The 27849-nt window shown below is 36.5% G+C and overlaps 1 protein-coding gene across 2 annotated transcripts in view; it reads right to left on the bottom strand.

Moving 5' to 3' along the window:
* Positions 1 to 3894: 3894 nt before the first annotated feature.
* LOC134747328 (prothoracicostatic peptide-like) overlaps positions 3895 to 27849 on the bottom strand; it is a 110624-nt gene continuing 86669 nt past the window's right edge. Inside the window, exons 3-7 of one of the 2 annotated variants that reach the window (XM_063681965.1) lie at positions 25669 to 26073; positions 25081 to 25179; positions 24616 to 24718; positions 12052 to 12135; positions 3895 to 4352 (exon numbers count right to left, since the gene is read on the bottom strand). In XM_063681965.1, coding sequence (XP_063538035.1) covers positions 4324 to 4352; positions 12052 to 12135; positions 24616 to 24718; positions 25081 to 25179; positions 25669 to 26073 — 720 coding nt within the window. In that variant the 3' untranslated portion in view covers positions 3895 to 4323. The remainder of the gene's footprint in view (positions 4353 to 12051; positions 12136 to 24615; positions 24719 to 25080; positions 25180 to 25668; positions 26074 to 27849) is intronic. The other variant, XM_063681966.1, reaches the window with a different exon arrangement.

Below are 27849 nucleotides of genomic sequence, written 5' to 3'. Positions count from 1 at the left end.
AAAAAAAAATGAAACATAAGAGAGCTTCCACTGCTGAGCATGGTTGATGCTGAATAATGGTATCTTAGTTGCACGTAATGTGCTAACATTTTACCAACTGAGAACACATTGTTAAGAATATCGTTTTAGGGGTAGCGACAGTGTTAATAAAAGGTACCGTTGGCTGGTAGACTTAAGACTAATTTATTCCGTATTGACCAGTGCTTACATACGACATTCGTATAGTCTTTCGACTTCAAACGGGCCCCGAACGGCTAATCCTTTGTCTATTGTTAATATTGTGTAATTCTAATTGGCACCTGAGCGCGGGCTAGTCCAACGCTCAAAAAACCAGTGTAGGTGTGCCTCCGATAACGCGCCTTTGTTACGCATCTCGATGACACATTTTAGACTGGTTCTGTAGCGTAGAGAGCACACACGGCCTCGCATTATATTTTTTCATTCGTTTATTTTGAATCTTATTCCAATTACCATAGAGTTGTAATTCATTAACCGGTTAAAGCGATCCATCCATTTTTTTATACAGGTGCACGCGCCGTTTTACTTAACAATAAACAAAGGATAAGCCGTTCGGGGCCCGTTTGAAATCGAAAGACTATACGCAGACGATGTCGCGGGCAGAAACTAGTAGTTTAAAATATTCTTCAAACATGTTGCATTTCAGAACCACGTTGCTGCAAGGGTATTGATTCAGTCATTTTAGACAATGACAAACGACACTCAGGAACATAAATCAAAGTTAACACTATTTCTCTATTACTTTAAATCCGATCCCATATAGCTTAAATTTGCTAGAGCGACGTGCTCTACGATCTCTATTTATTGCATTAGAAGCATGAGCAAATTATGATCTCACATACAAGGTTACGAGTATGTTCAGATTATCGTACTTACGTACTTATCTTTCAATTAAACACCTTAAATGATCTATCAATGGCAATACTTACGTCATATTTTCATTAAACAATTGACTGCTTGCTCAAATCCCAGCACGACTGAAGCCTCACACCCACCTCACACCTCACGCCTCACGCCTCACGCCTCACGCCTGACAGCTGTCACGCCGCGCCGATCCTCAAGTTTCCGTCATCACGCTCGATTTGCCTCACTCACTGATGAGGCTGTCAATGGCTGTTCAAGCGGCTTAGAGATTTCAGATGATGGAAATGTACTTTGTTTGTGATTTCTTGTCCTTATGTTTGAGTTGTTGTGCTGAATTACTGACTTTAGATGATGCATATGTCGGATTTTATATATGCGTTTCTTCATTAAAAATGTTATGATTTAGTTCTTTGATATTTTTGAACAAGATAATTGCTCTATTTCAGCAGTCATTATAAGACGCATTCGTTGCCTTGTCAAACAAAAAAATCACAGTTTTTTTTAAATCTGGCTGTCATATATAGGGTGGGCCAATGATAAATTCTCTTTACAATGCATGTGCTCGAAAAGTGCGTTTCCTACGGAGCCATATCATGCGGAAAGTACTACTTTTCCGCACTAGTGCTTTTTGTTTTTATTTTTATTTTTTACAGTACATATGGTGCTACTTTCTCGCACGAGTGCACTTTTCCGCACTAGTGCTTTTTGTTTTCAAATTTTTTAATAATTAAACTTATTTGCCATTATATGTTTTTTTTATTTACTCGCATAATGCATAGTAAAACATTGTATGATACACGTGCGTAAAGATGATTTCCGCACTTGTTGCATAAATAGCTATTTCGTATTGATGTCTTTCGTTAAAATGCATTTATCATTGGCCCACCCTTAGTTAGTTAGTTAGTTATGCTGGGCATTTTCCGCAAATCGACATCCAGTGCGCCTATTTTGCGTATTGGCCCACCCTATAAAATTTTCCGACATTTTTGAGTCTTATTAACACCCATTCAACTTTGCCGTCAATACTTCAGTCATCTGCAAGTATAATCTTAGACAATGTAGTGCACAAAATAATAATTTAGGATACGTGCGAAAAATTGGAAATTCGCAACCAGTGGCGAATTTTAAAACACGACCGAAGGACGTGTGTTTTAAATCGACTCGAATATCATATACCTAAAGGGGCCCACTGACTATCAGTCCGCCGGACGATATCGGCCTGTCAGTTAGAACAAAAATTTTACAGTTCCGAACAACTGACAGGCCGATATCGTCCGGCGGACTGATAGTCAGTGGGCCCCTTAAGTAACACTCACAATAAATTTTAAATTGAAACTAGCTTTCCAATGTTATTTGCGGTTGTTATTGTTAGTGGAAAATTTATAGATTTATAATGAACGTGTCATATGAAGGTAACTAGGATTTTTGTGCGTGATTCGTTCTAGGAATTTTGTAAATAAATGCACGTACTTAAGTAGGTCTAGCAACTATGTTTCAAATGTACACGTCTGTTTAGGTATTCCGCTCTCGTTACAGGTACATTATTGTGGTAGTTACGCGCGACCTTCGCACCTGTACATCTTTACGGTTTATGTTAGAAATCTCCTGGTATATTAACTCTTACTGATATGCCGGCAGAAAGGTTCTAAAATTGCAAAATTTCCATATTGAATAATTTCGGCAGTTTGTCATATTTTTGTATGGAAAACGGAATTCTCCGTATTTAAAAAGAGTTTCCTTAATTTCCTATGAAATTTTCACACTTTTTAGGGTTCCGTACCTCAAAAGGACAAAACGGAACCCTTATAGGATCACTCGTGCGTCTGTCTGTCCGTCTGTCACAGCCACCCAAAGATGAACATGTCACGTAAACAAACGAATTTTAAACATGGGGGCCACTTTTGGGGGTAAATGTGAAAATTAAAAAATAAAGTTTTTGAAACTATATCGTGAAACATATCAATTGAAAGAGCTCATTGTGAGAATCTCAAATATATATTTTTTTTATAATTTTAGGATAAACAATTCAGAAGTTATTCAAGAAAATAGGCAAAAAATTACTATTCCCCCCCTTTATCTCCGAAACTACTAGGTCTAAAATTTTGAAAAAAATACACAAAATAGATCATTACCTATAGATTACAGGAAAACCTATTAGAAATGTGCAGTCAAGCGTGAGTCGGGCTTAATTACTTAGTTTTTGATCCGACCCCTACGGGGTTTTTAAAGACATTTCACTCACGTTTCACATAAAAAATTATTTAAATTGTGTAATGTACGGAACCCTTGGAACGCCAGTCCGACTCGCACTTGGCCGGTTTTTTGATACTTGCCGCAACTTGGACATCCGTATTGGCAAAAACCCATTGGGAAAGTTGTATTTTAAATATGGCAATATTTATGTGTTATGCCTTGCAAAATTAGACAGGCGCGGGTTTCAACGTCTTTGCAGTTTTTGGCCCAGTACCAGTGCACTAAAGCAAAAACTGGTTGGTGCATTTTTAAACAATTACTAATAAATGGTAGTTTCCCCAAAACTATGAACATACTCATTGTTCCTTAGAATCTTCTCCATATGGAGCTATGTCTCTTATGGTTTACGGGGGAGTAATAGTCAAGGTGATAATCGTTAAACGTTGACACTAATACTCGTAGATAAGAAAATTGTATTGAAATTACAGATACGAATTGACGTTAACGATAGTCACATTAACTTGGCCGATTTTCCTTCATGGGATGATGACATCGATGATTCTCCTGACCGATTTCGGCCACAGCGACCGACTGTATGCTCTAGAATGGGTTTTATTAATCATCGTTATAAGTGTGTAGCTGCATGCTGTTCCACTCTCTGGTGCGCCTTTAGGTGGCTCGCCTACCCTATCTTCCTGCTAAATATTCTAGCGCATTTTGGGCACGTCAGCACACCACCTACAGTATAATTGTAGCAAATTGTTTTTGGTTGCTATTATAGGATAATCACCCTGTATGTATAAATGAAACGAATAAAGCTTCCGAATGAACTTTTATTGGACAAACGCCGCGCGCGGCAGTTATATTATAATTTACATCAACTTCTAATAAAATACAATCAATTAGTTCATTAACTAACTATGCTAACCTCAGTTACACCCCCTCAGAGATCAAAATAAACTTATACCTTACGCTATATAACTCTTACGCTAGAAGGTGACGTCCTGGAGAGCTATATTTGTACGTTATATTAAATATCAATATGTAAAAGGAACTGAAAGCCAAGTCCCTTTACTGGTTGGAAGTAAAGCGAGTTGGCCACAGATTATATGCAAATAATTTTTAGAATCGTTTTCCGGATACAATGTCACGTGTACCCGGAAAACCGGAACGTATATACAGGTAGTTAGACACAGATGTTGTACCGTACGGATATGACGTTGTATTTGTTACATTAGTGGAACTCGTCTAGGCCTCGTCTCTCGTCGCGCTGCTCTCTGGAAAAAATAAAAAATAATTAATAACTGAAATAATACAGAAGTTTAAATGCCTAGTCATTTCAAAATACGTCTGCGGTCTAATGATTACCATGACTCCATTTAAATATAAGGTATATCGTATAAATGTCGCGGCAATTAGACGAAACCGCAGACGTTTAAACTGGACGTGACGTAGGTGCTTTATGACAAGTGAAAAACAATTTACTCCGCTTTAAGTTGTAGTGGACTTCTGTTGTCCACTAAAGAATGACTGACGCTAGACCGGGCCGGGGCCGGGCCGGAGCTTCCGGCGCTTCGTTTTCTATGGAAAGCATCACGTGATCACCGATCAAACTTCATAGAAAATGACATGTCGGACGCCACGGCCCTGGCCCGGCCCGGTCTAGCGTGACTCGTAACTGTAGGTACGTGTTTTTTTATTGGCTAGTGGCAATGCGGAGCCGGAATTTCCAAATATAACAATATAATATACATTATGTTGTTTTGACGGTTCAACAGGATAATGCTGAGCGCTGTCGTTAATTTTGTCATCATTAAGGTTGTCAAGAGTTAACGTTTGATAATCCAGTTTCCACAAATCTACAGCACCAGATAATTCAGATGTCATTGCTCCACTTTGCGATAATTGTATGTAGTTTAAAATTTCACTGTCTTTTATTGCATTGAAAACTCACACCTTCAATTTATTTATTTTAAGAAATATGTTGTGTTGAATTGGAGAACATTAACAGTCAACAGTAACTACTTAAGTAACAATCAGTCAAACTAGGAACATATAAGGCGTGCTGTGCGATGATCGTGAACATTCATGAGTATGTACAATGGTGACACATAATTTAATATTTATATTTACAAATCTGCATACATTTAACTTTCAAAGCATGATCGACACTGTTTTATAGTAGGTACGTAGCCACTCCAAAATATACCTATAGTATAATTACCACGATGCATTTAAAATTCATTAGTGATAAAGAGTGATTAATCGTAGGAGATGTATAGGTAGTCTAAGAAAATATTTTGCCTCGAATTTGAAAGTTACAATAAATGCTGCACAGTACGAGTATTATTGTCCCGTATAATTATTATGCGGTAGTTTTTTTTTGGCAAAGGTTGACGTTTGACCATTCATTTAGTTACCTATCACAAAACACACGGTGCCGAATAGGGTATGGATGGTATAGAAAGGATCGCAATCTCTTATGGCAGAATTGTTGTAAAAGTGACCGCGTTAAGCTTTAAATAATAGTTCCTAATCTCTCCGGTGGCGCTAGTTAGGCTCTGGGACATGAGTATAACATGAACCATATAAGGCAACAAATAACCCGACCAAATTACGTAGGTTGTTTTTGGTAGTATATCGGTGTATGGTGGCGCCGCCTAATTACTGTTTTTTCATGGACACTTTTCATACATAGAGATTTGGCTCCTTTATACAGTCTCCATGGAATAGGGCCTTCCATTTCGGCAATCAAACTCCTCGGATGCACGATTTTTTATTGATTTTAAGACACCTTCTCTACAATCAACATTTTATTTTATTTTTTCACACAGAAAGTAAAATGTACGTTTTTATATATTAAGGAGATTACATTATCATCATATCAAAATAGTCTAAAATGCGGTATATTTTATATAATATTTATGACAAAAGATGCGACATGAGAGTAAAAACTACGCGCGCTTCTAAACATTACCTAAACTACAAAAACGACGAGTTACCGTTTGTACCGTTAGTAAAAAAAGGCTTAAATGTCCAAATAGGGATCTCTCACAGTTTCCCGCTTAGACAGTGCCTCTCAAACGGAGGGACACACTGTGCGTACCTTAAGGAGAAGCCTTAACGAGCAATAAATTCGTCTTCGGCTCCGTCAGATATTAATTGCTTTTTAATTACTTCAATTAAAAAGCCCCCGAATTAGACAATCTAATATCCCCATGCCGTCTGATTATCAATCTACTTTTATTTACAACTAATTACTATTTAAACAAATAACTTGTTTTGGACAATTTATTTTACCATTTTATTTAGGAATTCAAATATGTTTTGTAAATTGTTTTACATATTTTCCGACCGTAAGTTAGTAATATTTGTGAAGTTTTTTGTTTATTAATTTATTCAAAAGTATTCGTAAAGTCTGAAAAGTTTTTTATCTTCATTTACCACTGTGCATTGGGTCGTTCTATCGTTTCGTGCCGATTTGGTGTCCGATCCCGAATCAAGTGTCAAAATTACTATATTAAAAAAGTGATTATTTTTAAAATGTAGGTTTACGTGATACGCAAAAGGCGTCTTGTTTAGAATTTAGATAAACTTAATCATCTATTAAATAAAAAAACATGCGAAATCTTCATTTCCCTCCTACCTACTACCTCCTACCTTGCGGCAAGCCGTACAAACTGCAGAATTACATTTGTTACCCGAGTAAAATACGTCAAAGCATTCGATTTATTCAATGAATGGAGGCATAATAAAGGAGCTAAAACGTTCTCCGAAACGGTGTTATTGTCATATTTCCTCGAACTAGCAAATTCTAAAAAGCCAAGTACTCTTTGGAGTATATTTTCAATCAACTCTTACAGAAGAATGTTCATATTGAAAAGTATCCGAAGCTAATGGCATTCCTGAAAAAAAAAACATCAGCCGGTCACAAACCAAAGTTATCGAAGATTTTCACGGCTTCAGATGTTGAAAGATTTTTAAATGAAAGCGCTTGGCTTTACCTACATAAGATTTCTTGCCAATTTGTGTTGGTACTAGTTAAAATAAAGGCTCATTTTACATATTTTAGTTGTTTTTCTTGTACCTATGTATTATTTTCGTTGCTTTAGAGAGAGGTGAAAATATTTGTGTTAGACTGCAGAGGTATTTTACGTCTCGTGTGTTGCAACACTCGCTACGCTCAGGATTCTATTATTGAACCACTCGCTTCGCTCATCAGGATTATATTTTCGCACCACTCGCTATTCGCTAGCTCGTAGTTCAACCCTAGCTAAGCAATTCGCCCAATTCGCTAGCTCGTGTTTCAATACCACACTCAGGTAAAATACAACTCTGCACCCTTGTATATGTACCCATGTAATAACTATTATTATGACTATCTTAACACATTTTTGACATTTGGGAATCACGACCCCAAAATCATCCAGTATATCTTATAAATCGTCTGTTAGACAAATGAAATTTTCACACAGTATGTGTTTTAGTTCCACTGCCGCTATCTATACCTAAATAAATAAATAATTCATCTCGTGCATTGTTAAATAGTTGATTATGGTTATTCAGCTCAGCACGAAGATTGGGTCACGATCACCCAATGTTCTACCAATACTTTGACAATCTACGCTTTCCGTTTATCAAGTTGTAATACTTGTAATACACGGATGCATTTTTTTCTTGTAGACATTAACCCTTTGTTTTATACATTTAGTTAATAAAATACATTGAGTAGAATCTTAGGAATTTCGTCATCCTTGTTACATTCAAAATAAAGAGCATTGCTTTATGTAACGTCCCAAATATAACTGGAAAAATGTGTCACTAATAGTTACTTAAATGAAAACAGGTATATACTCGTTGAATTGGCTCTTGCTCGGCGCGGAGCTATACAAAGTTGTACTCGTAGGCTGAGGCGAGTGAACCGTGAGCACTGAGCAGGCAAGTTGAGGTAATTCTGTTTGCCGGGAATTTTTAAGCCCCGTCGGGGGCTTCATTAGCGATATTAATTCCAGCAAGTTTTAATTTGACGAGTTATCTTGCGGATGTGAGTTTCTGCGGCTGCGGTCTGTTAGGGCTTTGGAGTCTAAGAAATATTTACATTGTTTCTTGTTATTAAGTTGGGAAATTTAACTTAAAATCGACATCAAAGATATGCCTACGTGTCTTCATCTATACTCATACAATGACACCCAATGCACCCATATCATTGAAATTGAAAATTAAACGGAAGTACCAAAATTTGCCTTGGCGCGGTGAATGGTATGTAATACTTACACCCATAGGTCAATTACAGTTTTCTAACACCAACGATTTTTAGGGTTCCGTACCCAAAGGGTTAAACGGGACCCTATTACAAAGACTCCGCTGTCTGTCTGTCTGTCCGTCTGTTACCAGGCTGTATCTCACGAATCGTGATAGCTAGACAGTTGAAATTTTCACTGATGATGTATTTCTGTTGCCGCTATAACAACAAATACTAAAAACAGAATAAAATAAAATATTTAAGTGGGGTTCCCATATACCAAACGTGATTTTTTTGCCATTTTTTTGCGTAATGGTACGGAACCCTTTGTGCTCGAGCCCGACTCGCACTTGGCTGGTTTTAAGCAAAGCTGTAAACAAAATGTCTGTAGGCATGTACTTCTTATGGTTGCGCGTTGACATTATTTAACATACATTTTTCAACAATATTTCAATACCTACAAGTGTAAATGCAGTAAGTAATAGTGTTTTCATTAGAAACAAATGCGAGTCGGACTCGCCCTCCGAGGAGAAAATTTCAACTGTCTAGCTATCACGGTTCACGAGATACAGCCTGGTAACAGACAGACGGACATTGGAGTCTTAGTAATAAGGTCCCGTTTTTACCCTTTGGGTACGGAACCCTAAAAATATGCTTGTCTGCTATTTGTGCAGTATTTTAAGAGTAAATTACATTTCAAATTAAGTGGTTTATTTAAGCACTTTTCTGGTTCGTTAGTTAGATGAAAACTCGAGTACAAATTTAGCACATTTAAAATGGCTACATTTTCTTGTCTACCAAAATATTTAAGGGACATTCTGGCAGTATCGAGTGTCCCATCGGTCAGCGTCTACTCGGATGGTCTTGGTCGTGGTAATTAGACATTATGGCGTTCATTCTCTTCATGATTTCATTTATACTCTGTCAAAAATATGTATTGGGATGCATTAATTATTCTAAAGAAAAAACTTCTTCGAACTTTCTCTTAATATAAATTTTGCTTTCTAAAACACAACAAATTGAAGTCGGAAAAAAAGCCATTTCATGGGATGGAATTGACTTAAAAATTAATTATATACTTTAAAAGTTTTATTTCATAAATCGTCGTATTACTTTATAACACCTTATGTAACCATGTCTCTGGCAAAATAAATAATTTCAATTAATTTCATTTATATATTTTCGACTGCTGTTTGGTAAATAATCCAAAAACACTTTGTAACATTATGGTTTCACTATCGTGTTACAATTAATGAATGTATAAAGAAAAATGAATATAAAATTGCCATGGAGTTTATCATTCTGACAAAAGTAAAATTTTAAATTGTCTTAAAATTGGTAGCTTTTCTTATGATCGATCTAAGTGCTAAGTGGTTGGTTAAAGCGTGATATGTACAAGTAATATGGTGCGTGTGCAATGTGCACTATGCATGTGCATTATACAACAATACAGTGTGTTATTTACAATTTTAACTCTCATTTGCACGGTTTTAACATACTGCCAGGCAATTAGATTTCTGTGCCACTTCGTCCTTTGTTACGATGACAATAACCAGAGATCCCTAATTAATATTGTGTTGGGTCATTCTACTTTTCGTTGTACACACGTTGTTGACACTATTTCGTAAATTTCGTTTTGTGATTGAGACAAGAGGCTCATTTGGGCCAATGGTTCTGATTAGCTTTGTTCAATAAATAACAACTATAAATACTGTTAACCACAGTAACTCAGTAGTCCTTGATTGTCTCCCGATTTGTATTAAAATAAGGCATTTACCCCTGCGTTACCATCTTTTACATATATGAATTTTGGTCAACAAATTCCTATTATTTGGTTCAGGTACAATTTGGGAATACAATTTTTATACGCGAATTAATACTTTTTTCTGGAAATAGATTAATGGTAATGAAAAAGTAGACTGACCCGTTACAAAGTGTACCAGAAATTTAAGACTTGATTACACGTACAATATTAATTTTCGGATAAAACTTACATAAGCTAACTGCACCCACTTGAATAGAACAAAGTGTGGAAGTGTCGTTACAAACGTCCTATATTCATAAGAATTTGACATAAATGATGACATCACCACACTTTGTCACTGCGAAATGCCATGCAGAGGTAGCTTAGCCTAACACTATCTGGCTTTTTGACGGTTCAGGCAAATTGACTTAAAAACGTCAACATCGCACAAATGAGAGTAAATTTTGATGGAAAGTTCCTGAAAACTTATTTCTCTAACACTGAAAGTCCGTGAAGACAGTGAAACAGAAGAGCACAGCAAGAGCGGAGTGAAGGAGAAGACTACAAGCACTACAAGTAACTACTCTAGTACACGGATGCCACAAGTACCCTCGATCTAGAAGCCTTCAAACTATCTTCGTGCTTACAGTGAGAGAGACCCTTGGTAACACTGTTGGCTGGTTGCTTATAGTTACATCTATAGGTTAACATGTGGAATTTTTCCATAAAACGTATTCAAAACTTCCGTGAGACACAGACATATTAAACATATTAATAACGGGTCACTCACGTATTTGAAACATGAACATGTCGAGCGTTTTTCGACTTAAAATACGTGAGTGACCCGTTATTAATATGTTTAACAAAACGTATTCACGTATCTTATACGTAGATTGAAGGTATCGTGGACTATTTTACTCCCTTATTCATAAAATACGGGCCTAATTTAGTTAAACTATGTTTTATCTCTTTCTTACAAATACATAAGTCAAAATGACAGATAAAGACAAACGGATCAAAGCTAATTCAGGCCAGTAACGCGTTTATGAATAACGCCATAGTAAAGCAAATTATCGAACTAATTATTAAAAGATTACTTTCATATATCTGATTTTATGTACCGTTCGTTAAATTAAGCTGACAAATGCCTTCGTTATATTATTTGATAAGTTAGATACTCGCATAGGAATGAAAACTGTCAAAAACCGACATTATTTCAGATAAAAATGTCCATGGCCTAATGACCATGCCTCCGGCTAAAATTAACTCCTTGTAAAGAGTTTTGGTAATTAGCAACTGCATACATATTTTTCGTGAACCGGTGCGTATTGACTTTGTAATCTTTCTGAAAACTGCGTGGATCATGGAACTCTTATTTTAAAATCGGAACATTATATTGATTTGAAGATATAAAGGAATGCCAGGATCTAAAAACATTTGAAATAAAACTGAAACAATATTTTATTAGTAAGCCCTATTATTCCATCAAAGAATATTTTGCTAGAGCTTTAGATTAATATTAATATCTGACATTGATGTGAATATGAATTGACTGACATATAATGTACATATAATCTAATAGTATTATTATTTTGACCATATATTTTATTTTATTTTATTGTAATGTATTTCCTTTGAGATTGTGTAATTAATTTCGACATTACTGGTAGAGTAATGTGTCTTATAAATGTATTTGCATGCATTATATACTATGTTTTATGTGCAAATAAATGATTGATTGATTGATTGATTTACTAGCACGATATTCAACCACTACATTCAAATAAAACGGGATTTTATCGCGTACACTTACTTAAATTATATATCCTGTTTTTTTATTTATGTTGATCCTTAATTATCTTAGAATTTATAGGCGTTTGAAATTATCCTAACATATCGGTAAAGAACATTATGTCTGAAATATATTGAATATTGTAAAGGCGAGTCCAACCAACAGTGGTACCGCGGTCCCTCGTTCCCGGTGCGTTACCATGGTCGCCAGCGTCGACGGAGCGCTTGCCCCACATGCCCCTTAGGTTCGTCCAGCCGGGCTCTCGCTTCCAGTAATACGCCCCTGTGACCACATCACAAGTCATTCTCAATTTTTTTACGAATCTTACACCAAAAAGTAGGTAAAACCTAAGTTAATTAAAAAAATACCTCGCTTAGGATATTTAAATATAGCTTTTAAAAAAACCCTACATCCACAATTCATTATTAACACTGATGACAACTACTAAACCTAACGAGCTAACGTCAAATACTAAACGTGTTGTTAACATGTTGGTATAAAGTAATATACGACTCTAAGATATGTATGTGTTTGACTTCCGTCTATTTATTAACAAATAAATAGGGAATAATACGTGAAACCAAAGATAGATATAACTCCGTAATAGATGGATACAGTCTAAGGAAAAAACGTGCCTCGAAAATCAAGAAAATTTGATTCTCGTTCACAGGGCGCTACTAGTTTTGGCCAACTGTCGTATAGATGGCGTTGACGGTTTCGTTTGTTATTTAACAATTTTAACGCATATCAGTGACAGAACATGGGTCAAAATCATAAAAATAATTAATGCAAATAAAAAAATCATTTATCTATATTTAAATACATTTTATCGTATTTTTATAAATCTTCATTTTTAGTTTTAAAGTGTGTCGACACATGGCAGTGAATTTACTGGGGTTACAAAATTTACTATGACAGTACCGCTCTAGTATAAGTTACTCTATGGTGAAACTCTGCGTAGGGGGCGTCAGGGGTCACTACCACAATCTGAGGGTCTATTGTGAAACAAGAAAATTTCTTTATCTAACATCTCTGTCACTTGCATATTCGAGCGATAAAGAGGCAGATAGCGAATTTTCGGATTCGCGTTTCCCGGTAGGTCCTCTGTAAGCAAACCGCCTTGATGCATCAATGTCATATTTTATTATCCTTGAAAACTTGCCAAAAACCTGTTAAGCGTAGAGTATGTATATGTTACTCTATGGTTTACTAAAAAGGCTAGTCCTGCACTCTGGTGGCAGAACATTGGAATAATATCCCCAATTATATTGTTAGATGACTTTTAGTTATAATAATTAGTGTCACGACTAAAGGTGATTATGTAATTTATAACAATGTTGCTAAAGAGCGCCCATGAGTTCTGTCCAAACATAATTGCATCTGTCTCATGTTTTTACAGAAGTAGACAAATTTTGACTGTCATTGTTATTTACGGTATGATTTTATGGCTATCAAGCCGGACCTGTGATCGAAAGGGTCTAACTGTGCCAATTGTGCATTTATGGATCGTCGTAACCTTATCACAGTTATTTGGACAACATTGGTATTATACTAATGCTAAAAGCCTGTCGCTGGCTATAGTTCCAAGGGTAAATTATCACGCCTTGTTATGTTAAGGAACCTAGTCTTTTCACACGTATGTTACAGAGGTTCGTAAACAAGAGTTTATGCTGTTTTCATGTGCTGCATCGGAGGGCAGCTATGCACACGCATGAGACGTGTCCCATGTTAGCCTCTCGCGAGTTGTACGCATTGTTGTGCGTGCGTGCGAAGGAGTCTTATATTCTACAACGGACGACCCAACTGTGAGTTTGTTCCAAGTCTTTGCTTTTAAAACAACGCAAAACGTCATTGTTACGTTTAGCGGTCAGTATGAAACGCACCGCTCATGGAAGGTTTGGGTTACCTGCATGGGTATATTACACAAGAAGTTTATAAATAAATATCTAATAAATCCTTCCATGTTATGACGTTATTCACAAGAAAATAATTTATTTGCAAAAGTGGTTTATCTATCCGCCGCTAGATGTCACGCTCATCGCAATATTTTATTATTTCCATAAATAATTAATTGGTATTTCTATTTTCTTGGTGTCATATGCACATGAATTATACTAAACCTTTTGTGTATTTCAAGCAAGTACCGAGCAGTCTTGCATATGCTAACACCTCTCGTAGGTACCACGGAACTTTTGGTTCCTAGCTTGGTCATGCAATCTTACATTTAGTTCAGTCAGCTGACCTTAGCCTTACCCCAATTCGACTAAAATATAACTAAATGTATTGGTGTAAGTTCACACAAACGAAATAGACCGTTTCAACGGAACTTGAGTCAATTACTCAAAAGGACCAAGGCTTGTATATCGACTGAGCATAAAAGATGCTTGTTCAATTCGCAGAATAATGAACAGATGGAGGCTACCGCCACCTGGTGGAGGCCCAGCTTGCTGCGATTGCGTTGGCCGCGGCTGTCTCCAGTGGCGGCACGGCTAGCAGTGACCTTCGGGGCGCCGGTCGGGTCAGGAGATGGCCGAGCTAAAAGGCGGCATCGTCATTTATCGGCGCTGACAACACTATCATAACCGGAATGACACATCACTACTGGGAGCGTCCTCCATCTTGTCGATGGTTCTTGGGCGCAAGCGACGCCACGTATTATCCAAGACAAACTCTCATATTTTGTGATTCCCTAATATATATTTGTTTAAATGGTGCTCTGGTGTTTTTACTCTAACATTAGAAAGCGTTGTTTCAATTAGGTTACGAACTAGCACATCAGCTCACATACGCTACCATTACATCACTGTTACTGCAAATGATACTGTGACAGTATTTATTACGTGTGACAAGATATTAATGAGTCATGATTTATCAAACTTTACCCCAAGTATCGTCAAATATGGCGCCTGCGCGCGCAATACATAAGATCTACTTTGTCGAATGTAAACTGTCGTGAGTCATACTAACTTAATATTAAAAAAACATATCGCTATGCGTTAGCTTAAGATCTACTTAGAAACACTACCTATCCCAGTATTTTTTTAGCTTACCTACTAATTTGAAACCGCTAGAAAGGAACTAAGTAGCACAAACTCATTAGAGTTTGTTCAGATGCCAGTATTTAAGTAAATAAAAACCCGAAACTACAAACTTACCAGCATCATCTAGTTATTCTAGTTGAACTTAAATGTTTTATAGCTCTTATTTTCACTTTGAATATACCGATCTTAAGTTTTAATTCCTTGGCCCTTTTTCGTTCTATTACGTAGCTTTTGCAGCATCCGTTAAATTTCAATAGGAGCTGAATAAGTGAATATAGACTAAGGATTAATAGATAAGCAGATGAATAAACTCTATTCCGAGGATTATTTGAAAGGGAGCAGCGGAAATAAACCCGAACAAAATTAAAATGTTGCTGAATCGAACTTAGTAATTCTCAAAGTAAGTTTTGGTTTATTCGGTATGGAGGGGAAAAAAGTACCTACAGTATAGAGTTTCTACGTATTACTTTTACATATAGCAGGGATTGAAATAAATAAGAAAGGTGAAATAAAAACCTAAACTATTTTTCACAGTAGGTACTAGTCTATTTTACATAGATTATGTACGGTGGCATCAGTCATTTGGATACTTCACTCACTTTTATTAAGGGTATAATTTTATGGAATTGTACCCAAGCAGTGTGAAATAGACTATAGTAAAGTGGGACATAGTTAAAAAGGAGAGAAGACTGTCTAGTCATATAGACTAGCAAGGTACTTTTTTGTTGAAAATATTTAAAAATACTGTAATTTATTTTAAAATTTAGCTTCTGATATTCCTACTTGTTCACTCGTAGGTACTGAACTTCTTGTTGCTCATTCATGAACACTCGTCTTAAGTATTTTAAAATAAAGTTTAGGTATGTACGAGTATATATTTTGAACGTACACTGGTGCAAAATGCTTTCTGAAAACAATTTGAAGTTTGCTTTATGTTTCAAAATATTTATCAGTACGGTTTTTACTCACTATTATTGATACTATTATTATTGTACTGATAAATATTTTGAAATATGTCTCACGATAGTTTAAGTGCGATTGTGCTTTATGTTTAATCAAATATAATGAAACTCATTATATTTATTTCAAGTTGTATAAAAATATACTTGAAATCGAATCTACTACTTACTAATATAAGTACTAATACTTGAAATGTTAGTTATTTTATTAGCTTTTACTTAATAAAAGTCGTCTTAAGAGTCTAGGAATTAATTAATTAATCTTGTAGAATGTAAATTAAGGTAATTGTGTTCTCGTACAGGTAATAAAATGGAATATATAATAATTAGAATATATATTTATGTGAAATGGGTACAAAAAATTTGTGTCTTAGAAATTTTAATCCAGACTTGATTCTAGATTGCATATGAGTAATCTGATTTATTTCTTCACATTTTCAACTGTCAATTATCTAGTGTGGCACATAACTGTATTGCATAAAGCCCATACTAGTATATAATATAGGAAAACGGCCCGTACGCTTTCTGAATTGCCGCTGGCTTTCTCCTACTACTGTTGGGAGTAATATAAACAGCAGTATTAGGCCGTCGAGTCTCGCTCATTGCGCCTAATTCCAGATTACTCCACCATTCGTTGGTCCGAAATCGGCGTAGGGTTGCTGATTTCACTAAATGGCGTATAGTTTAAATAAAAATGTTTTTTTTTTTCATATAGAAGTCTTTTAACAGTCTTGCGAGGTGTTTATCTCAGTAACTCATTTAATTAATTAGCTACACTAGAAGTAGGCTAACGAAAAAAATGCATTGAAAAGGTTTCCTAACAACTTTTTAAACCCATAATTCTATTAATGAAGGGAAGAAACGACAAACAAACTATATTGAGTAATGCATGTCGCCTATCGGACATATATATGTATATAGGTATAACATATATAGGTAGGACATATATACTGTCCGCGCGCGAATTCCGTGCACGGCTGAGGAATGTTAGGAATGTTGGGCGTCATGACAGAGTGGTGTCATTTTGTACGTACGGGCGCGGCGCACACCCTCCCACTTCCACGACCTCCGAATGCACGGAATTGGCGCGCGGACAGTAGGTATGTGATGTTGATATATTTCCTATTATATGACATAAGCGATTATCAGTAATTTATGAAGATGTAGGGTAGGTTGTAGCGGCATGCGAAAAAAATAATAAATCAGTATATAATCAGTAGCGATGGTTTCTTCGTACACTTTCAGATACTTTACATGGCGCAGTCGGTAGGATACAAACCTTCGCTCCTAAAGGGAATCGGATATCAATTTGGGTGTAAATTAGGCTTTGCAATTCATATTAACGTTCACGCCCGTTGGCTTCGAATACAATAATGGCGCTCGATGTGATAAAATGAGTAGGTACTTTTGTGGGCTCTAAATGTACACTATTTTCCAAATCTAATGTGTGTCAGAGCTTCTAGGAAGATGCCATTATCGTGCACACAGCAAATGACTTAAAGTTTGTATATAATGTGGTATTAGCTTCTGCCCACGACTTCATCTGCGTGTAATGATGATAATAATTGATAAAACTATCCCATGTCCTTCCCCGGGCCTCCAATTATCTTCATACAAATTTCATAAATTGGTTCAGCGGTTTACGCGTGAAGAGATAAGAGTTAGACACAGATTTTTGGCATATTATTAATATTAAAATAGTAGGGAATGTAGACAACCTTAAGATTATTCCATGTTACTAAATAACGGCAAATGAAACGCTTTGTTCCAGCGAGCTGCAGCAAGTTATGGTTTCATGTTAATCTGCTTAAAAAGTTTGCCGAACAACGCCAGTGGAATTAATGGGAGCCTGTAGGACTTAATCGAGATCATGCGCTCACTTGATTCAGAAGTGTAAATACTGAAGCTTTGATTGAAAGTATTTTACCAATTTAGGCGGATAATTAATCAATCTGATGTCTACGTGTTTGTCTCTAAGTTAAAGATCGACTTCCCGATTCTACTTTTCTAAGTATTTAATTTAAAATGCAAATCTTTTGATAAAACGTGACAGTCTTGAAAAGTCAAGGTGAAGATGAAGCTTGTACAACTTCAATAAAAACCGGCCAAGTGCGAGTCGGACTCGCGCACCGAGGGTTCCGTACTTTTTAGTATTTGTTGTTATGGCGGCAACAGAAATACATCATCTGTGAAAATTTCAACTGTCTAGCTATCACGGTTCATGAGATACAGCCTGGTGACAGACAGACGGACAGATGGACAGCGGAGTCTTAGTAATAGGGTCCCGTTTTTACCCTTTGGGTACGGAACCCCAAAAAGTAATGTGATCCAGATGCTTGGAAATGCTAGAAAAATACTAGATTTGTTCTGTTAGCTTTCAACAGTGACATTTCTGGGGCTCTGTGATAATTGGAGAGCTTAACCCTCTTTCAAATCGATATACATGCAGTGCTCATACTTAGAGTTGAGCGCGGCGCGCCAGCAAACTGGTTACTCCAGTTTGGCGCATTCATAGTATATATGTAACTGTGTATATGTAAGTGTGTGTCGGAGGTAAATTTAAAACTTATTTTACGCGATTAAGTCCCGTCGTTGTGAATAATAATGTGTAATAGTTTTATATGAATAAACGAATCATTAATAGTATTAGGTATGAACAAGATTGCTTCCCTTCCCTAGCCATAACAGCGGTAACAACGAATAATTTTTTATTTTTTTATTTTTGCCCACTAAATTTTTTATCATATTCTCACGGAACTAATTTTGTGGGGCAGATATAAGTTGCGATTAATTTCTAAATGAGATCTATTAGAAAAGTTTGAATGCCCCGCGGGCGCCTAAAAACTGCCCCCAAATGACGAGTACGGTTAAGAGTTTAAGACGTTAAATATCCTGCAGCGACCGAACCCGGGGGAAATCGAATCAGGGGTCACGTTCCAACAGCTCAGCGAATGCGAGTTGAAAGCTCTATTTTATACCACATCTTAGCAAACAAGCTGGTTTTAACATTTATATGAAAACTGATACTCTTGTTGAAAAATTATAACATAAATAAACGAATTCAATATTTAACATCAAAAAAACTCAGAATAAAAATGCATTTTTTTTGTCAATTATATAATAGAAAAGTATTTTGTAAACAGAAAACAACCCGTATATGGTCGTTTACCGATTACACGCCTTTAAAACAGAACCTTTAATCTAAAAAAACTCAGAATAAAAATGCATTTTTTTTGTCAATTATATAATAGGAAAGTATTTTGTAAACAGAAAACAACCCGCATATGGTCGCTTACCGATTACTCGCCTTTATAACAGATCACCAGATCTCTGATCAGTTTATAGGAGAAGCCCTATGTCCAGCAGTGGACGAGAGTAGACCGATAATGATGATGATAACAGATCACGCAGTTGGCCAGAGAAAGAAATTGAAACCTGAATCGGATTCCTCTACTCTCCCGCTTACGCGTAGTGGACCACTCAGACAAATCTCATTCGTGACCGAAATAGCTGCCCAACCATCCGGCTGTTAAAATTATCCCGAAAATCGTGTCCGAGATGTTTGCTTGATTTCAGTTTAAGATCCCCTTAATATATATTTTTGTAACATCTAAAAATACCTTATTGATAAACTGAGTAGAATATCTATAAATAATTTTCGTGAAAGGGTTGTCGTCCTGTTTAATCGGGCGAAGTAATCTGCTTGAGGAAAATGTATTCTGTTTGTTTTTGAACACTTCAAATAGTCAATCGTGTCAGATTGAATTTATACAAATACCTATATAAAATTAAATCAAAGATTAAATATTACAGTAAATATAAAAAGAGATTTTGAATATTTATTAAACAGTGATTCTTATTCAAACATTATTAACACATTAAAACATTTTTAGTGAGTTTTATTTTATTTTTATTCTATTTTATTTTTACCGTATTTCTTTTTATGTTTTATTGTATTGTATGTAATGGGTCTATTGCCTGAATAAAGAAACATTCATTCATTCATTCATTATATGAAGTTACAATCAATAGTTATTTGTTTTGCAAGGGGGCAAAGTTATTGTTTAACCTCTCGTACTAATATTGGTACCCGAGACCCATGGTTCAAAAGTTTGATATTTTTTCTTTCGAAGCAATTATTATTTAAAGCTAAAAAGATAAAAAAAATATATATTGGGAGGTACCCTAAAAAAATATTACTTGTAGTTTTTATTTTACCCTTCTGTCGCCATGCATGATTTATGTTTTCATGCCAAATTGCAGCTTTCTAGCACTTACGATCACAGAGCAAAGCCGCGGACGGACAGACAGACGGACATAGCAAAACTATAAGGGTTCTTAGTGGACTACGGAACCCTAAAAATTTAAGAATAACAGGTTTTTTGATCGTAATGTACTTACATAATCTATTAGAACCAGTAACTTTTTCCCATTATTTTAAGTTGTAGGTTGGCGATTAATTAACACTTTCCGATTATGCTTAACTTGTAACTAATAATTAAATATTCAGGAAAATGTTTGTAAACAAGGTTTTCCGCCATATTGCCGTGCTCACTCGTCTAGAGAAGAGAAGCACTCTAGTGGAAACTGAGAATTAATACATTTTGAAGGAACTCAAAGCTAAGGACAAACGCCGAAGATCATTACAAAGTGATCGGATAGTGGAAGAAAAGGGAGTAGAGACGAAAATCGAGGAAATACTGACCTAACAGAGTCTAATGCCTAGTAATTGTACATCTTTACTCAAGAGTGCAAGTGATAAAAACGTACAGTCGAAGGCAAAAATATCGATACAGGTAAATGGCCCAAAAATATGTGAACACGACTTTATTGTCTAAGGTGTAAGAGCGTAGATATATTTTTGAAACTTTAGGAATGTATATATATTTGTGCCCTTGCCTGTACGTGTCACCTTCTATGGATATTTCTGACTCTTTATTTCTACTGGGTGCACGCTAAAGCAGATTAAAAATGTTTATAGTTGAATTGATTTAAATAGAAAGTGTGTTTGTAAAAGAAAATGGCGTAGGTGACGTGTAAATGACCAATAATAGTACATTATGATACAAGTGTGCTAAGTTGGCCATTACACACGAGGCGATATTGTGCGCGCGAGCTGTAAGCGAGCGCGCAATAAGACAGCTGCTGTATGTAATGACCAATGCACACGCGTTTCATACGACGTTTTTCAACACACTTGCGAAAAAAAAGAAACTTTCATATTAATCAAATTTTAATAGTTAAAACAGTTAGTATTGTGTGTTGCATCTGTCATACTCGTACTGCCGGCCGGCCCTCGCTCGCCCCGGCCGCGGGCGGCGCGGCGGGCGGGCCGGCCGGGCCGCGCACTGCGCAGGCGGTCGGGCGCGCCCGTGCCCGCCAGTCCGACCAATTAAAGAAGGCTCCCTTTCCATGCATATTATTAGCAATCAATTACCTTCTTAACTCAGTCGGATAATATAATGAAAAAGTACGAGTGGAATAATACACTGAAAGAGCACGCGTGTTTAATATCTAGGATTATGAGCCAAAAATCGGTGGAATAAAAACGTAGTTTTGAGCAAGTGTGTTGAAAAATATGTTAAGTAAGCTAAATCCAATACTGTTTCAGCACCTAAATATACTTTTAGATTTTTCCACCCTTTGGTTTTAAGAAAATCAGGAATAAGTGTAAACCGGCGTGTTACGTCTTTATGGTGGTTAAAAAGTTAAACCCTCTTCATCCAGTTCATCACTAACACTTTATAAAACAAAGTTCCCCGCCGCGCCCGTCTGTGTGTATGTATGTTCGCGATAAACTCAAAAACTACTGAAAGGATTTTCATGCGGTTTTCACCTATCAATAGAGTGGTTTTGTGTAACCCGTGCGAAGCCGGGGCGCACGGTGGGCTGGATGGCTCGAAAAGAGGACATTCGCACTTTTTTCAGAAAATCATTTTTTGAAAAATGCTATCCAATAGAGAATTATATGAGGAACAATAAATGTGGTATACATTTTTGCGAAATAAGACATATTGACAGCAGAAAAAAATAAAGTCTGTTTTTTTGTATGGGACCCAAAAATAGGTATCTTGTTTCTCAGAAACTATTAGAGGTCCCGTCTTCTACCTTTCAAGACTTTGTTTTTCTACTTTAATAGAGTAAGAAACGATAAGCAGATTTTCTATTCAGGTGCTGTTTTTTTTTAGTCCAGTAAAAGTTAACACATTTTCGATTTTTTCGTTTATGTCTTTTTTGGGTTTTTACATTATATTTCGATAGTTAAAAGTAAAAATGATAATAACACATAGTATATGTAACGTTTATTAAGTTATAAAAAAATCCTAAGTACATTTTTTACATTTTTCATACAACTAAAAAGAAATAATCTAATGTTTTACAATAGACACATGTCATTTAAAATAAACAATAAACAACAAAAAGTAATATGGTTATGGTATAATAATTACGATACATAAATAACATTTCTTAAAAAAATACATATACCTAAATACAAAAATTACTACACTTAGTGAAAAAGTTATTCATTGGTATTTTCTAACATTTCAAAAAGATTATATTCATGGTCGTCGCTCGTATTATTTTCTATAATTAGTAATTCTAAAGCTTCGGGTGAGAGTTTTTTAGCTTTCTTAGTTAGTCGTGGCCTTAGAAGAGTTATTTGTGGATCAGAAGATATAAGAAAGTTGTGCAAAATATCTTCATTCGTCATGGTTCTGCTACATTTTCTAGCATGGTGTTCTCTCACATTGCGAAAATCTTTGTTCCTCGCTTCTGATGCTTCTTCTGATAATTTTCCAATTGGTAACATGCCGAAATGCTTAATTATGTCAGCCCCATGTATTAAAAGCTTGTGTACGCTAGATGGCATATAATACCACGCGTATAACTCTTCACTTGTACACAAAACTGCAGTTTCACGACAATAGTCAGAAAATTTTGTTATATTTACATGTTCTCCAGAAGCAATCACTTGCAAAATTACATGAAATTAAATATTGTAAAATATAATTAACATTTTATGATTCATTTTGTTTTTGCGAATAATAATTGTTTCAAGATAAAAGAATACTCACTATTTCGTCTTCCATAAAATGATTGAGTTGTAAATAACTAACAACAAATTTGAACCAAAATCAACTGTTTCCCAAAAAAAAAAAGTAAAAATCGTCGCATCTGTAACTTGTTATTAATATTATAGAATTAAACTATCAAAAAATATTGTGGCATCCCAAAAAAGACATAAACGAAAAAATCGAAAATGTGTTAACTTTTACTGGACTAAAAAAAAAAACAGCACCTGAATAGAAAATCTGCTTATCGTTTCTTACTCTATAAAAGTAGAAAAACAAAGTCTTGAAAGGTAGAAGACGGGACCTCTAATAGTTTCTGAGAAACAAGATACCTATTTTTGGGTCCCATACAAAAAAAACAGACTTTATTTTTTTCTGCTGTCAATATGCCTTATTTCGCAAAAATGTATACCACATTTATTGTTCCTCATATAATTATCTATTGGATAGCATTTTTTAAAAAATGATTTTCTGAAAAAAGTGCGAATGTCCTCTTTTCGAGCCATCCAGCCCACTGTGGGGCGGGTCGCTAGTTGAAGTATATTTTGATTAGTTCTTCTCTATCGTAATGATATTGAAAACCACAATATCATTTAGATAAGATGATTATGTATTACAAGATGAAGAGAAGAGAAAAGATGGAAGGGGGACGGATGAAAATGTGACTCTAGAACCGACGTGCATGCTCAGTGGCGGATCTATTTCATGAAAGGTTGTTGAAAGGTGAAAGCCCCTAGACGAATAAAAGTATTGTCAATTTCTCAGACGTCTATTAATTTTTGTTTTATATTTAAAGTGGCAAAGTTTCCAGCCATTCAGCTACCATATTGTATTTTACATTATATTTAATTTGTGAGCTTTTGATTGTTATTACTTTTTCTCCTTTTTTAAACTAGACAAAATGACGACAAATAATTTCTTATGATTTATATTATAAATGTATTAAGTTAAATGTTATCAAATCTCTGAATATACTACAATTACCTACACCATTGTTATTCCATTTTGCTTGTTTATTATGTAGGTAACCTCTCAAGATCCCAACCAGGAGTTTTAAGAGGCGTGTAAGTGGCAGATGAGTAAAGTTTCTACACTGTTATCTTACACGCGGCACGCCACATTTGACTACGAGTATAACGTCGACCTAAACTAAAGATCGAGAGCGAAAGTGACGAGCCACCAACACTCAAAATGTCCTCACATTGTATACTAACTCTGTCGAACAGTGATGAAGAACTACGCAGATAGATAGCTAACAAATTAGCTAACTATATCCCTAAGGACACTATTCAATTATATTAACAAATTGACTATATTGGCTACTTTACTCCATACGCTCTGGAGGAAATTACTACTAGAGGTCTGTAAGAGAGTGAGACAGTAAGCGAGAGAGCTCCATTTAAAGCAGTTTTTCATTGACTACTTGACTGGCTTCTCACCCACAAATCCCACAATCTATTACACCGTATTATGAACGTCTTATTTACCAAGTCACCGCTATATATTTCGTTTCCTAAGCTCTAAATTTGTCTCGTGACAAACGCATGAACGCTTCCCTCTAGAGGAAACATCTGAAGACGAATTTTTAGGAAAAATCTAGAGGGAATGACTACTGGGAATTTGAACTAATAACACGTACAGTGCTTGTAAGAGGGAAAGGGAGATAGCAAGCGAGAAAGCACTACGTACCGCTGTTCGTGATTGGCTGCTTGACCGGCCGCTTGCCCCACGCGCCGTGGAGCGCCGACCAGGCCTTCTTCTCAGGGGCTTCCATGTGTTCGCTGCTGTCAATCTATTTATTCAACGAGAAAATTGATTAGTGGGGCTCCCCAAGGCCAATGGCAGAAGGACTGATAAAACACTTCGAGAAAATCATTCGACGCTAATGCTGATAGCTTCGACCGCTTAGATAGTGTACATTAAATTCTCTCGAAGTGTATTTCGTTGATAATTAATGTGTAGTTAGTTAGAATATTAAGTTGATACCCGTACGAGATCTATAATTATCGAGCAGTTTCTTGTAAGATAAAATTGTTGAACACTCCTTTTTTTTCTCGTCAGCGGTTTTATTTATTTAGAGTACAGCCATCTTGATACTAAAATAGTACACAATAGTGGATCGTAAATGAATTATCAATTGATGAATGAGCTAACCTGCTGTGCCGGTACCACTTGCTCAACGTCAAAGTCCTCATAGTCGGTTTCGGGTCCTGATCGCTTGCCCCACGAGCCGTGGAAGTTTGCCCATGTTTCCTGCCAACACCGAAATGTTTTAACAAGAGGTCAATGGACCAAAACTTACATTGTGATATTATAATTATATCTGAATGATGTCAGTTGTCCGTGCGTCTCGCTCGCGTCAGTACATGTACGGATAGGATAAGATATTATTTTGATGTCACAGTGTAAGCTTGAATTGGCCTCCAAGATAAATACAACATTTCTGAAGTCATCAATTAGACATGCATACAATTTATTTATGTATGGTATTCCGCTATAAGTGTTACAACAAACGGGAAATCTAAAGATCAGCGCTAGCCTAGCCAGGCTAGCACCATGCTGAGTCGGGACCATTTCGTGGCTTATATTATTTATGTTGTGTTTCCTATGTACGTGTTTTCCTCTTTTTTGCCACGAATAAACGCTATCTATCTATCTAAAAAGTAGAAATTTAAACATACTAGTAAAGCTAATACTTAGGTAAGTTATGGACAGAAATATTAGTAAATGAATCATACTAACCGGTGCCCTCTTTCCCCACGCCGAGCTCATGTCCTGCCATCCCCGCTTGCCCCAAGCAGAGTTCAAATCTTGCCAAGCGCGTTTGCCCCAAGCGGAATTCAGATCTTGCCATGCCCGCTTGCCCCACGGCTGGTTCATATCAACCCAGGCGCGTTTACCCCAGGCAGAATTCAAATCCTGCCAGCCACGTTTTCCCCAAGCGGAGTTCAAGTCTTGCCATCCTCGTTTGCCCCAAGCCGAGTTGAGGTCTTGCCAGGCGCGCTTGCCCCAGGCGGAGTTGAGGTCCTGCCAAGCTCTTTTGCCCCAAGCTGAGTTGAGGTCCTGCCAGCCCCGTTTGCCCCAGCCGCCGTGCAGACTCTGCCAGGCACGCTTCTCTTCTTCTGTTAGTTCTACGTCGCTGTCCACCTGGAAAATAAAAGAAACGTTAGAATGTAACTAATTAATGTATTAATGTTAAACGCGAAGGTTGTCTAGACTAAGGAATAGGTAGGTATATAGTGACAGAGTAATATTAACATGGGTAGTATTTTAAATAGTTACTAATGAAGTGCGGCGTTAGGGTAGTATTTAATTAACACAACGAAAGTCGGTTGAACACTGAACGATTTATTTAGGAAAAGCAGGGTTTTGACAGGGTGTGTGACATTTATGTGTCATTTAACAATACTTCAAAGAATTATAATTTCTCTTATCGAGCCGTAGCCTTGATATTCTATTGTGTTTTATTTAAATGTGTTTTCCATTTCTTAAATGCCACATGACGTACGTGTGTGTGTGTGTGTGTGTGTGTGTGTGTGTGTGTGTGTGTGTGTGTGTGTGTGTGTGTGTGTGTGTGTGTGTGTGTGTGTGTGTGCGTGTGTGTGTGTGTGTGTGTGTGTGTGTGTGTGTGTGTGTGTGTGTGTGTGTGTGCGTGTGTGTGCGTGTGTGTGTGTGTGTGTGTGTGTGTGTGTGTGTGTGCGTGTGTGTGTGTGTACACTACGAACACTAATCACGACACATCATGTGCCTACACTACACTACTTAATGAACGACCGGAAACAATCGTGAGCAACGAAAACATGTAATTGCCCTTTACTGTATTTCAAGTTTTACTATAGTACGAGAATAATGACTTGAAGCAAAACTTATTTTAAACAAACATTGCACTGTAATTTGCATTGTCTCAAACCTTTTCATTTCACACAAAAGCGGGAAAACATTTCCAGTGTTAGTGTAAAGACAATGGCGAGTCAATCGAAGCATTGAAGCCGCTGGTTGCGGGTAGGGTCACCAGGTTTTCCTGTTTTAGGTTTCAGATGAAATGTTAACGGAATGGTGGCCGCTTTCAGACGAAAGGAATGCCTGGCGTCCGTTGGCTCGTTGGGTGGACGACATTCGGAAGACTGCGGGTCACTTCTGGATGAGATTGGCTCAGGACCGGGATAAGTGGCGTACTCGAAGAGAGGCCTATGCTCAGCAGTGGGCGATAAAAGGCTGATATGATGATGATGAGGTTTCAGATTGCCTAATTGTATTTTTTTTTCTACATTTAGATTATAATCGTACAGAAAAACCCAGTAAAACCCTTTCGGGTTTGTGTCGACACCTAATTCGTGGATAAATTGATCCTATTTTATGGGACAACCACATTCAAAAGAGTGCGATGCGATGCGAGTAATATAATTAGGATATACTTATTTGAAATCGACATAAAAGTCTTTACAACTTAACACCGCTACTCATATATATGTGCCCATTTGAGGGATAAGTAATTGAAAAAAAAAACAGCTTGTATATACTGGAAAAATCGTATAAAAAATTATTCTTTTTTTAACATCAAAATTTGGGAAAATCTGGACAAGCCGAGAAATTTGGGATATCTGGTCACCCTATTTAGTTGCGGCGCAGTAAAACTACGTGTTTTATTATTCTATTAAAGTGGTGGCGAGGAATGTTAATTGTGTTGCGGATGAGGTGAGGTATCGGTGACAGCGGGGCGTTTTACTGCCATGTTTGTTATTTTGTACCCGTACATAGAAAAGCCCAAATGCTCTATGTATGGGGTGTGAAATTTGAACAGTTGCGTCAATACAATAGTGCCGAGAATGAGGTGACAGTCGGGTACATTTTTTTTGGCCCGGCAGAAGACTGAAAATTGCAGCCTCACTGGTGACATAGTCGCTGGTGTCACTGGTGATATAG

This window comes from Cydia strobilella, chromosome 14 (assembly GCF_947568885.1).
Source record: "Cydia strobilella chromosome 14, ilCydStro3.1, whole genome shotgun sequence".
NCBI classification, from domain to species: domain Eukaryota; kingdom Metazoa; phylum Arthropoda; class Insecta; order Lepidoptera; family Tortricidae; genus Cydia; species Cydia strobilella.
This window is presented reverse-complemented; position numbering and strand designations above follow the sequence as displayed.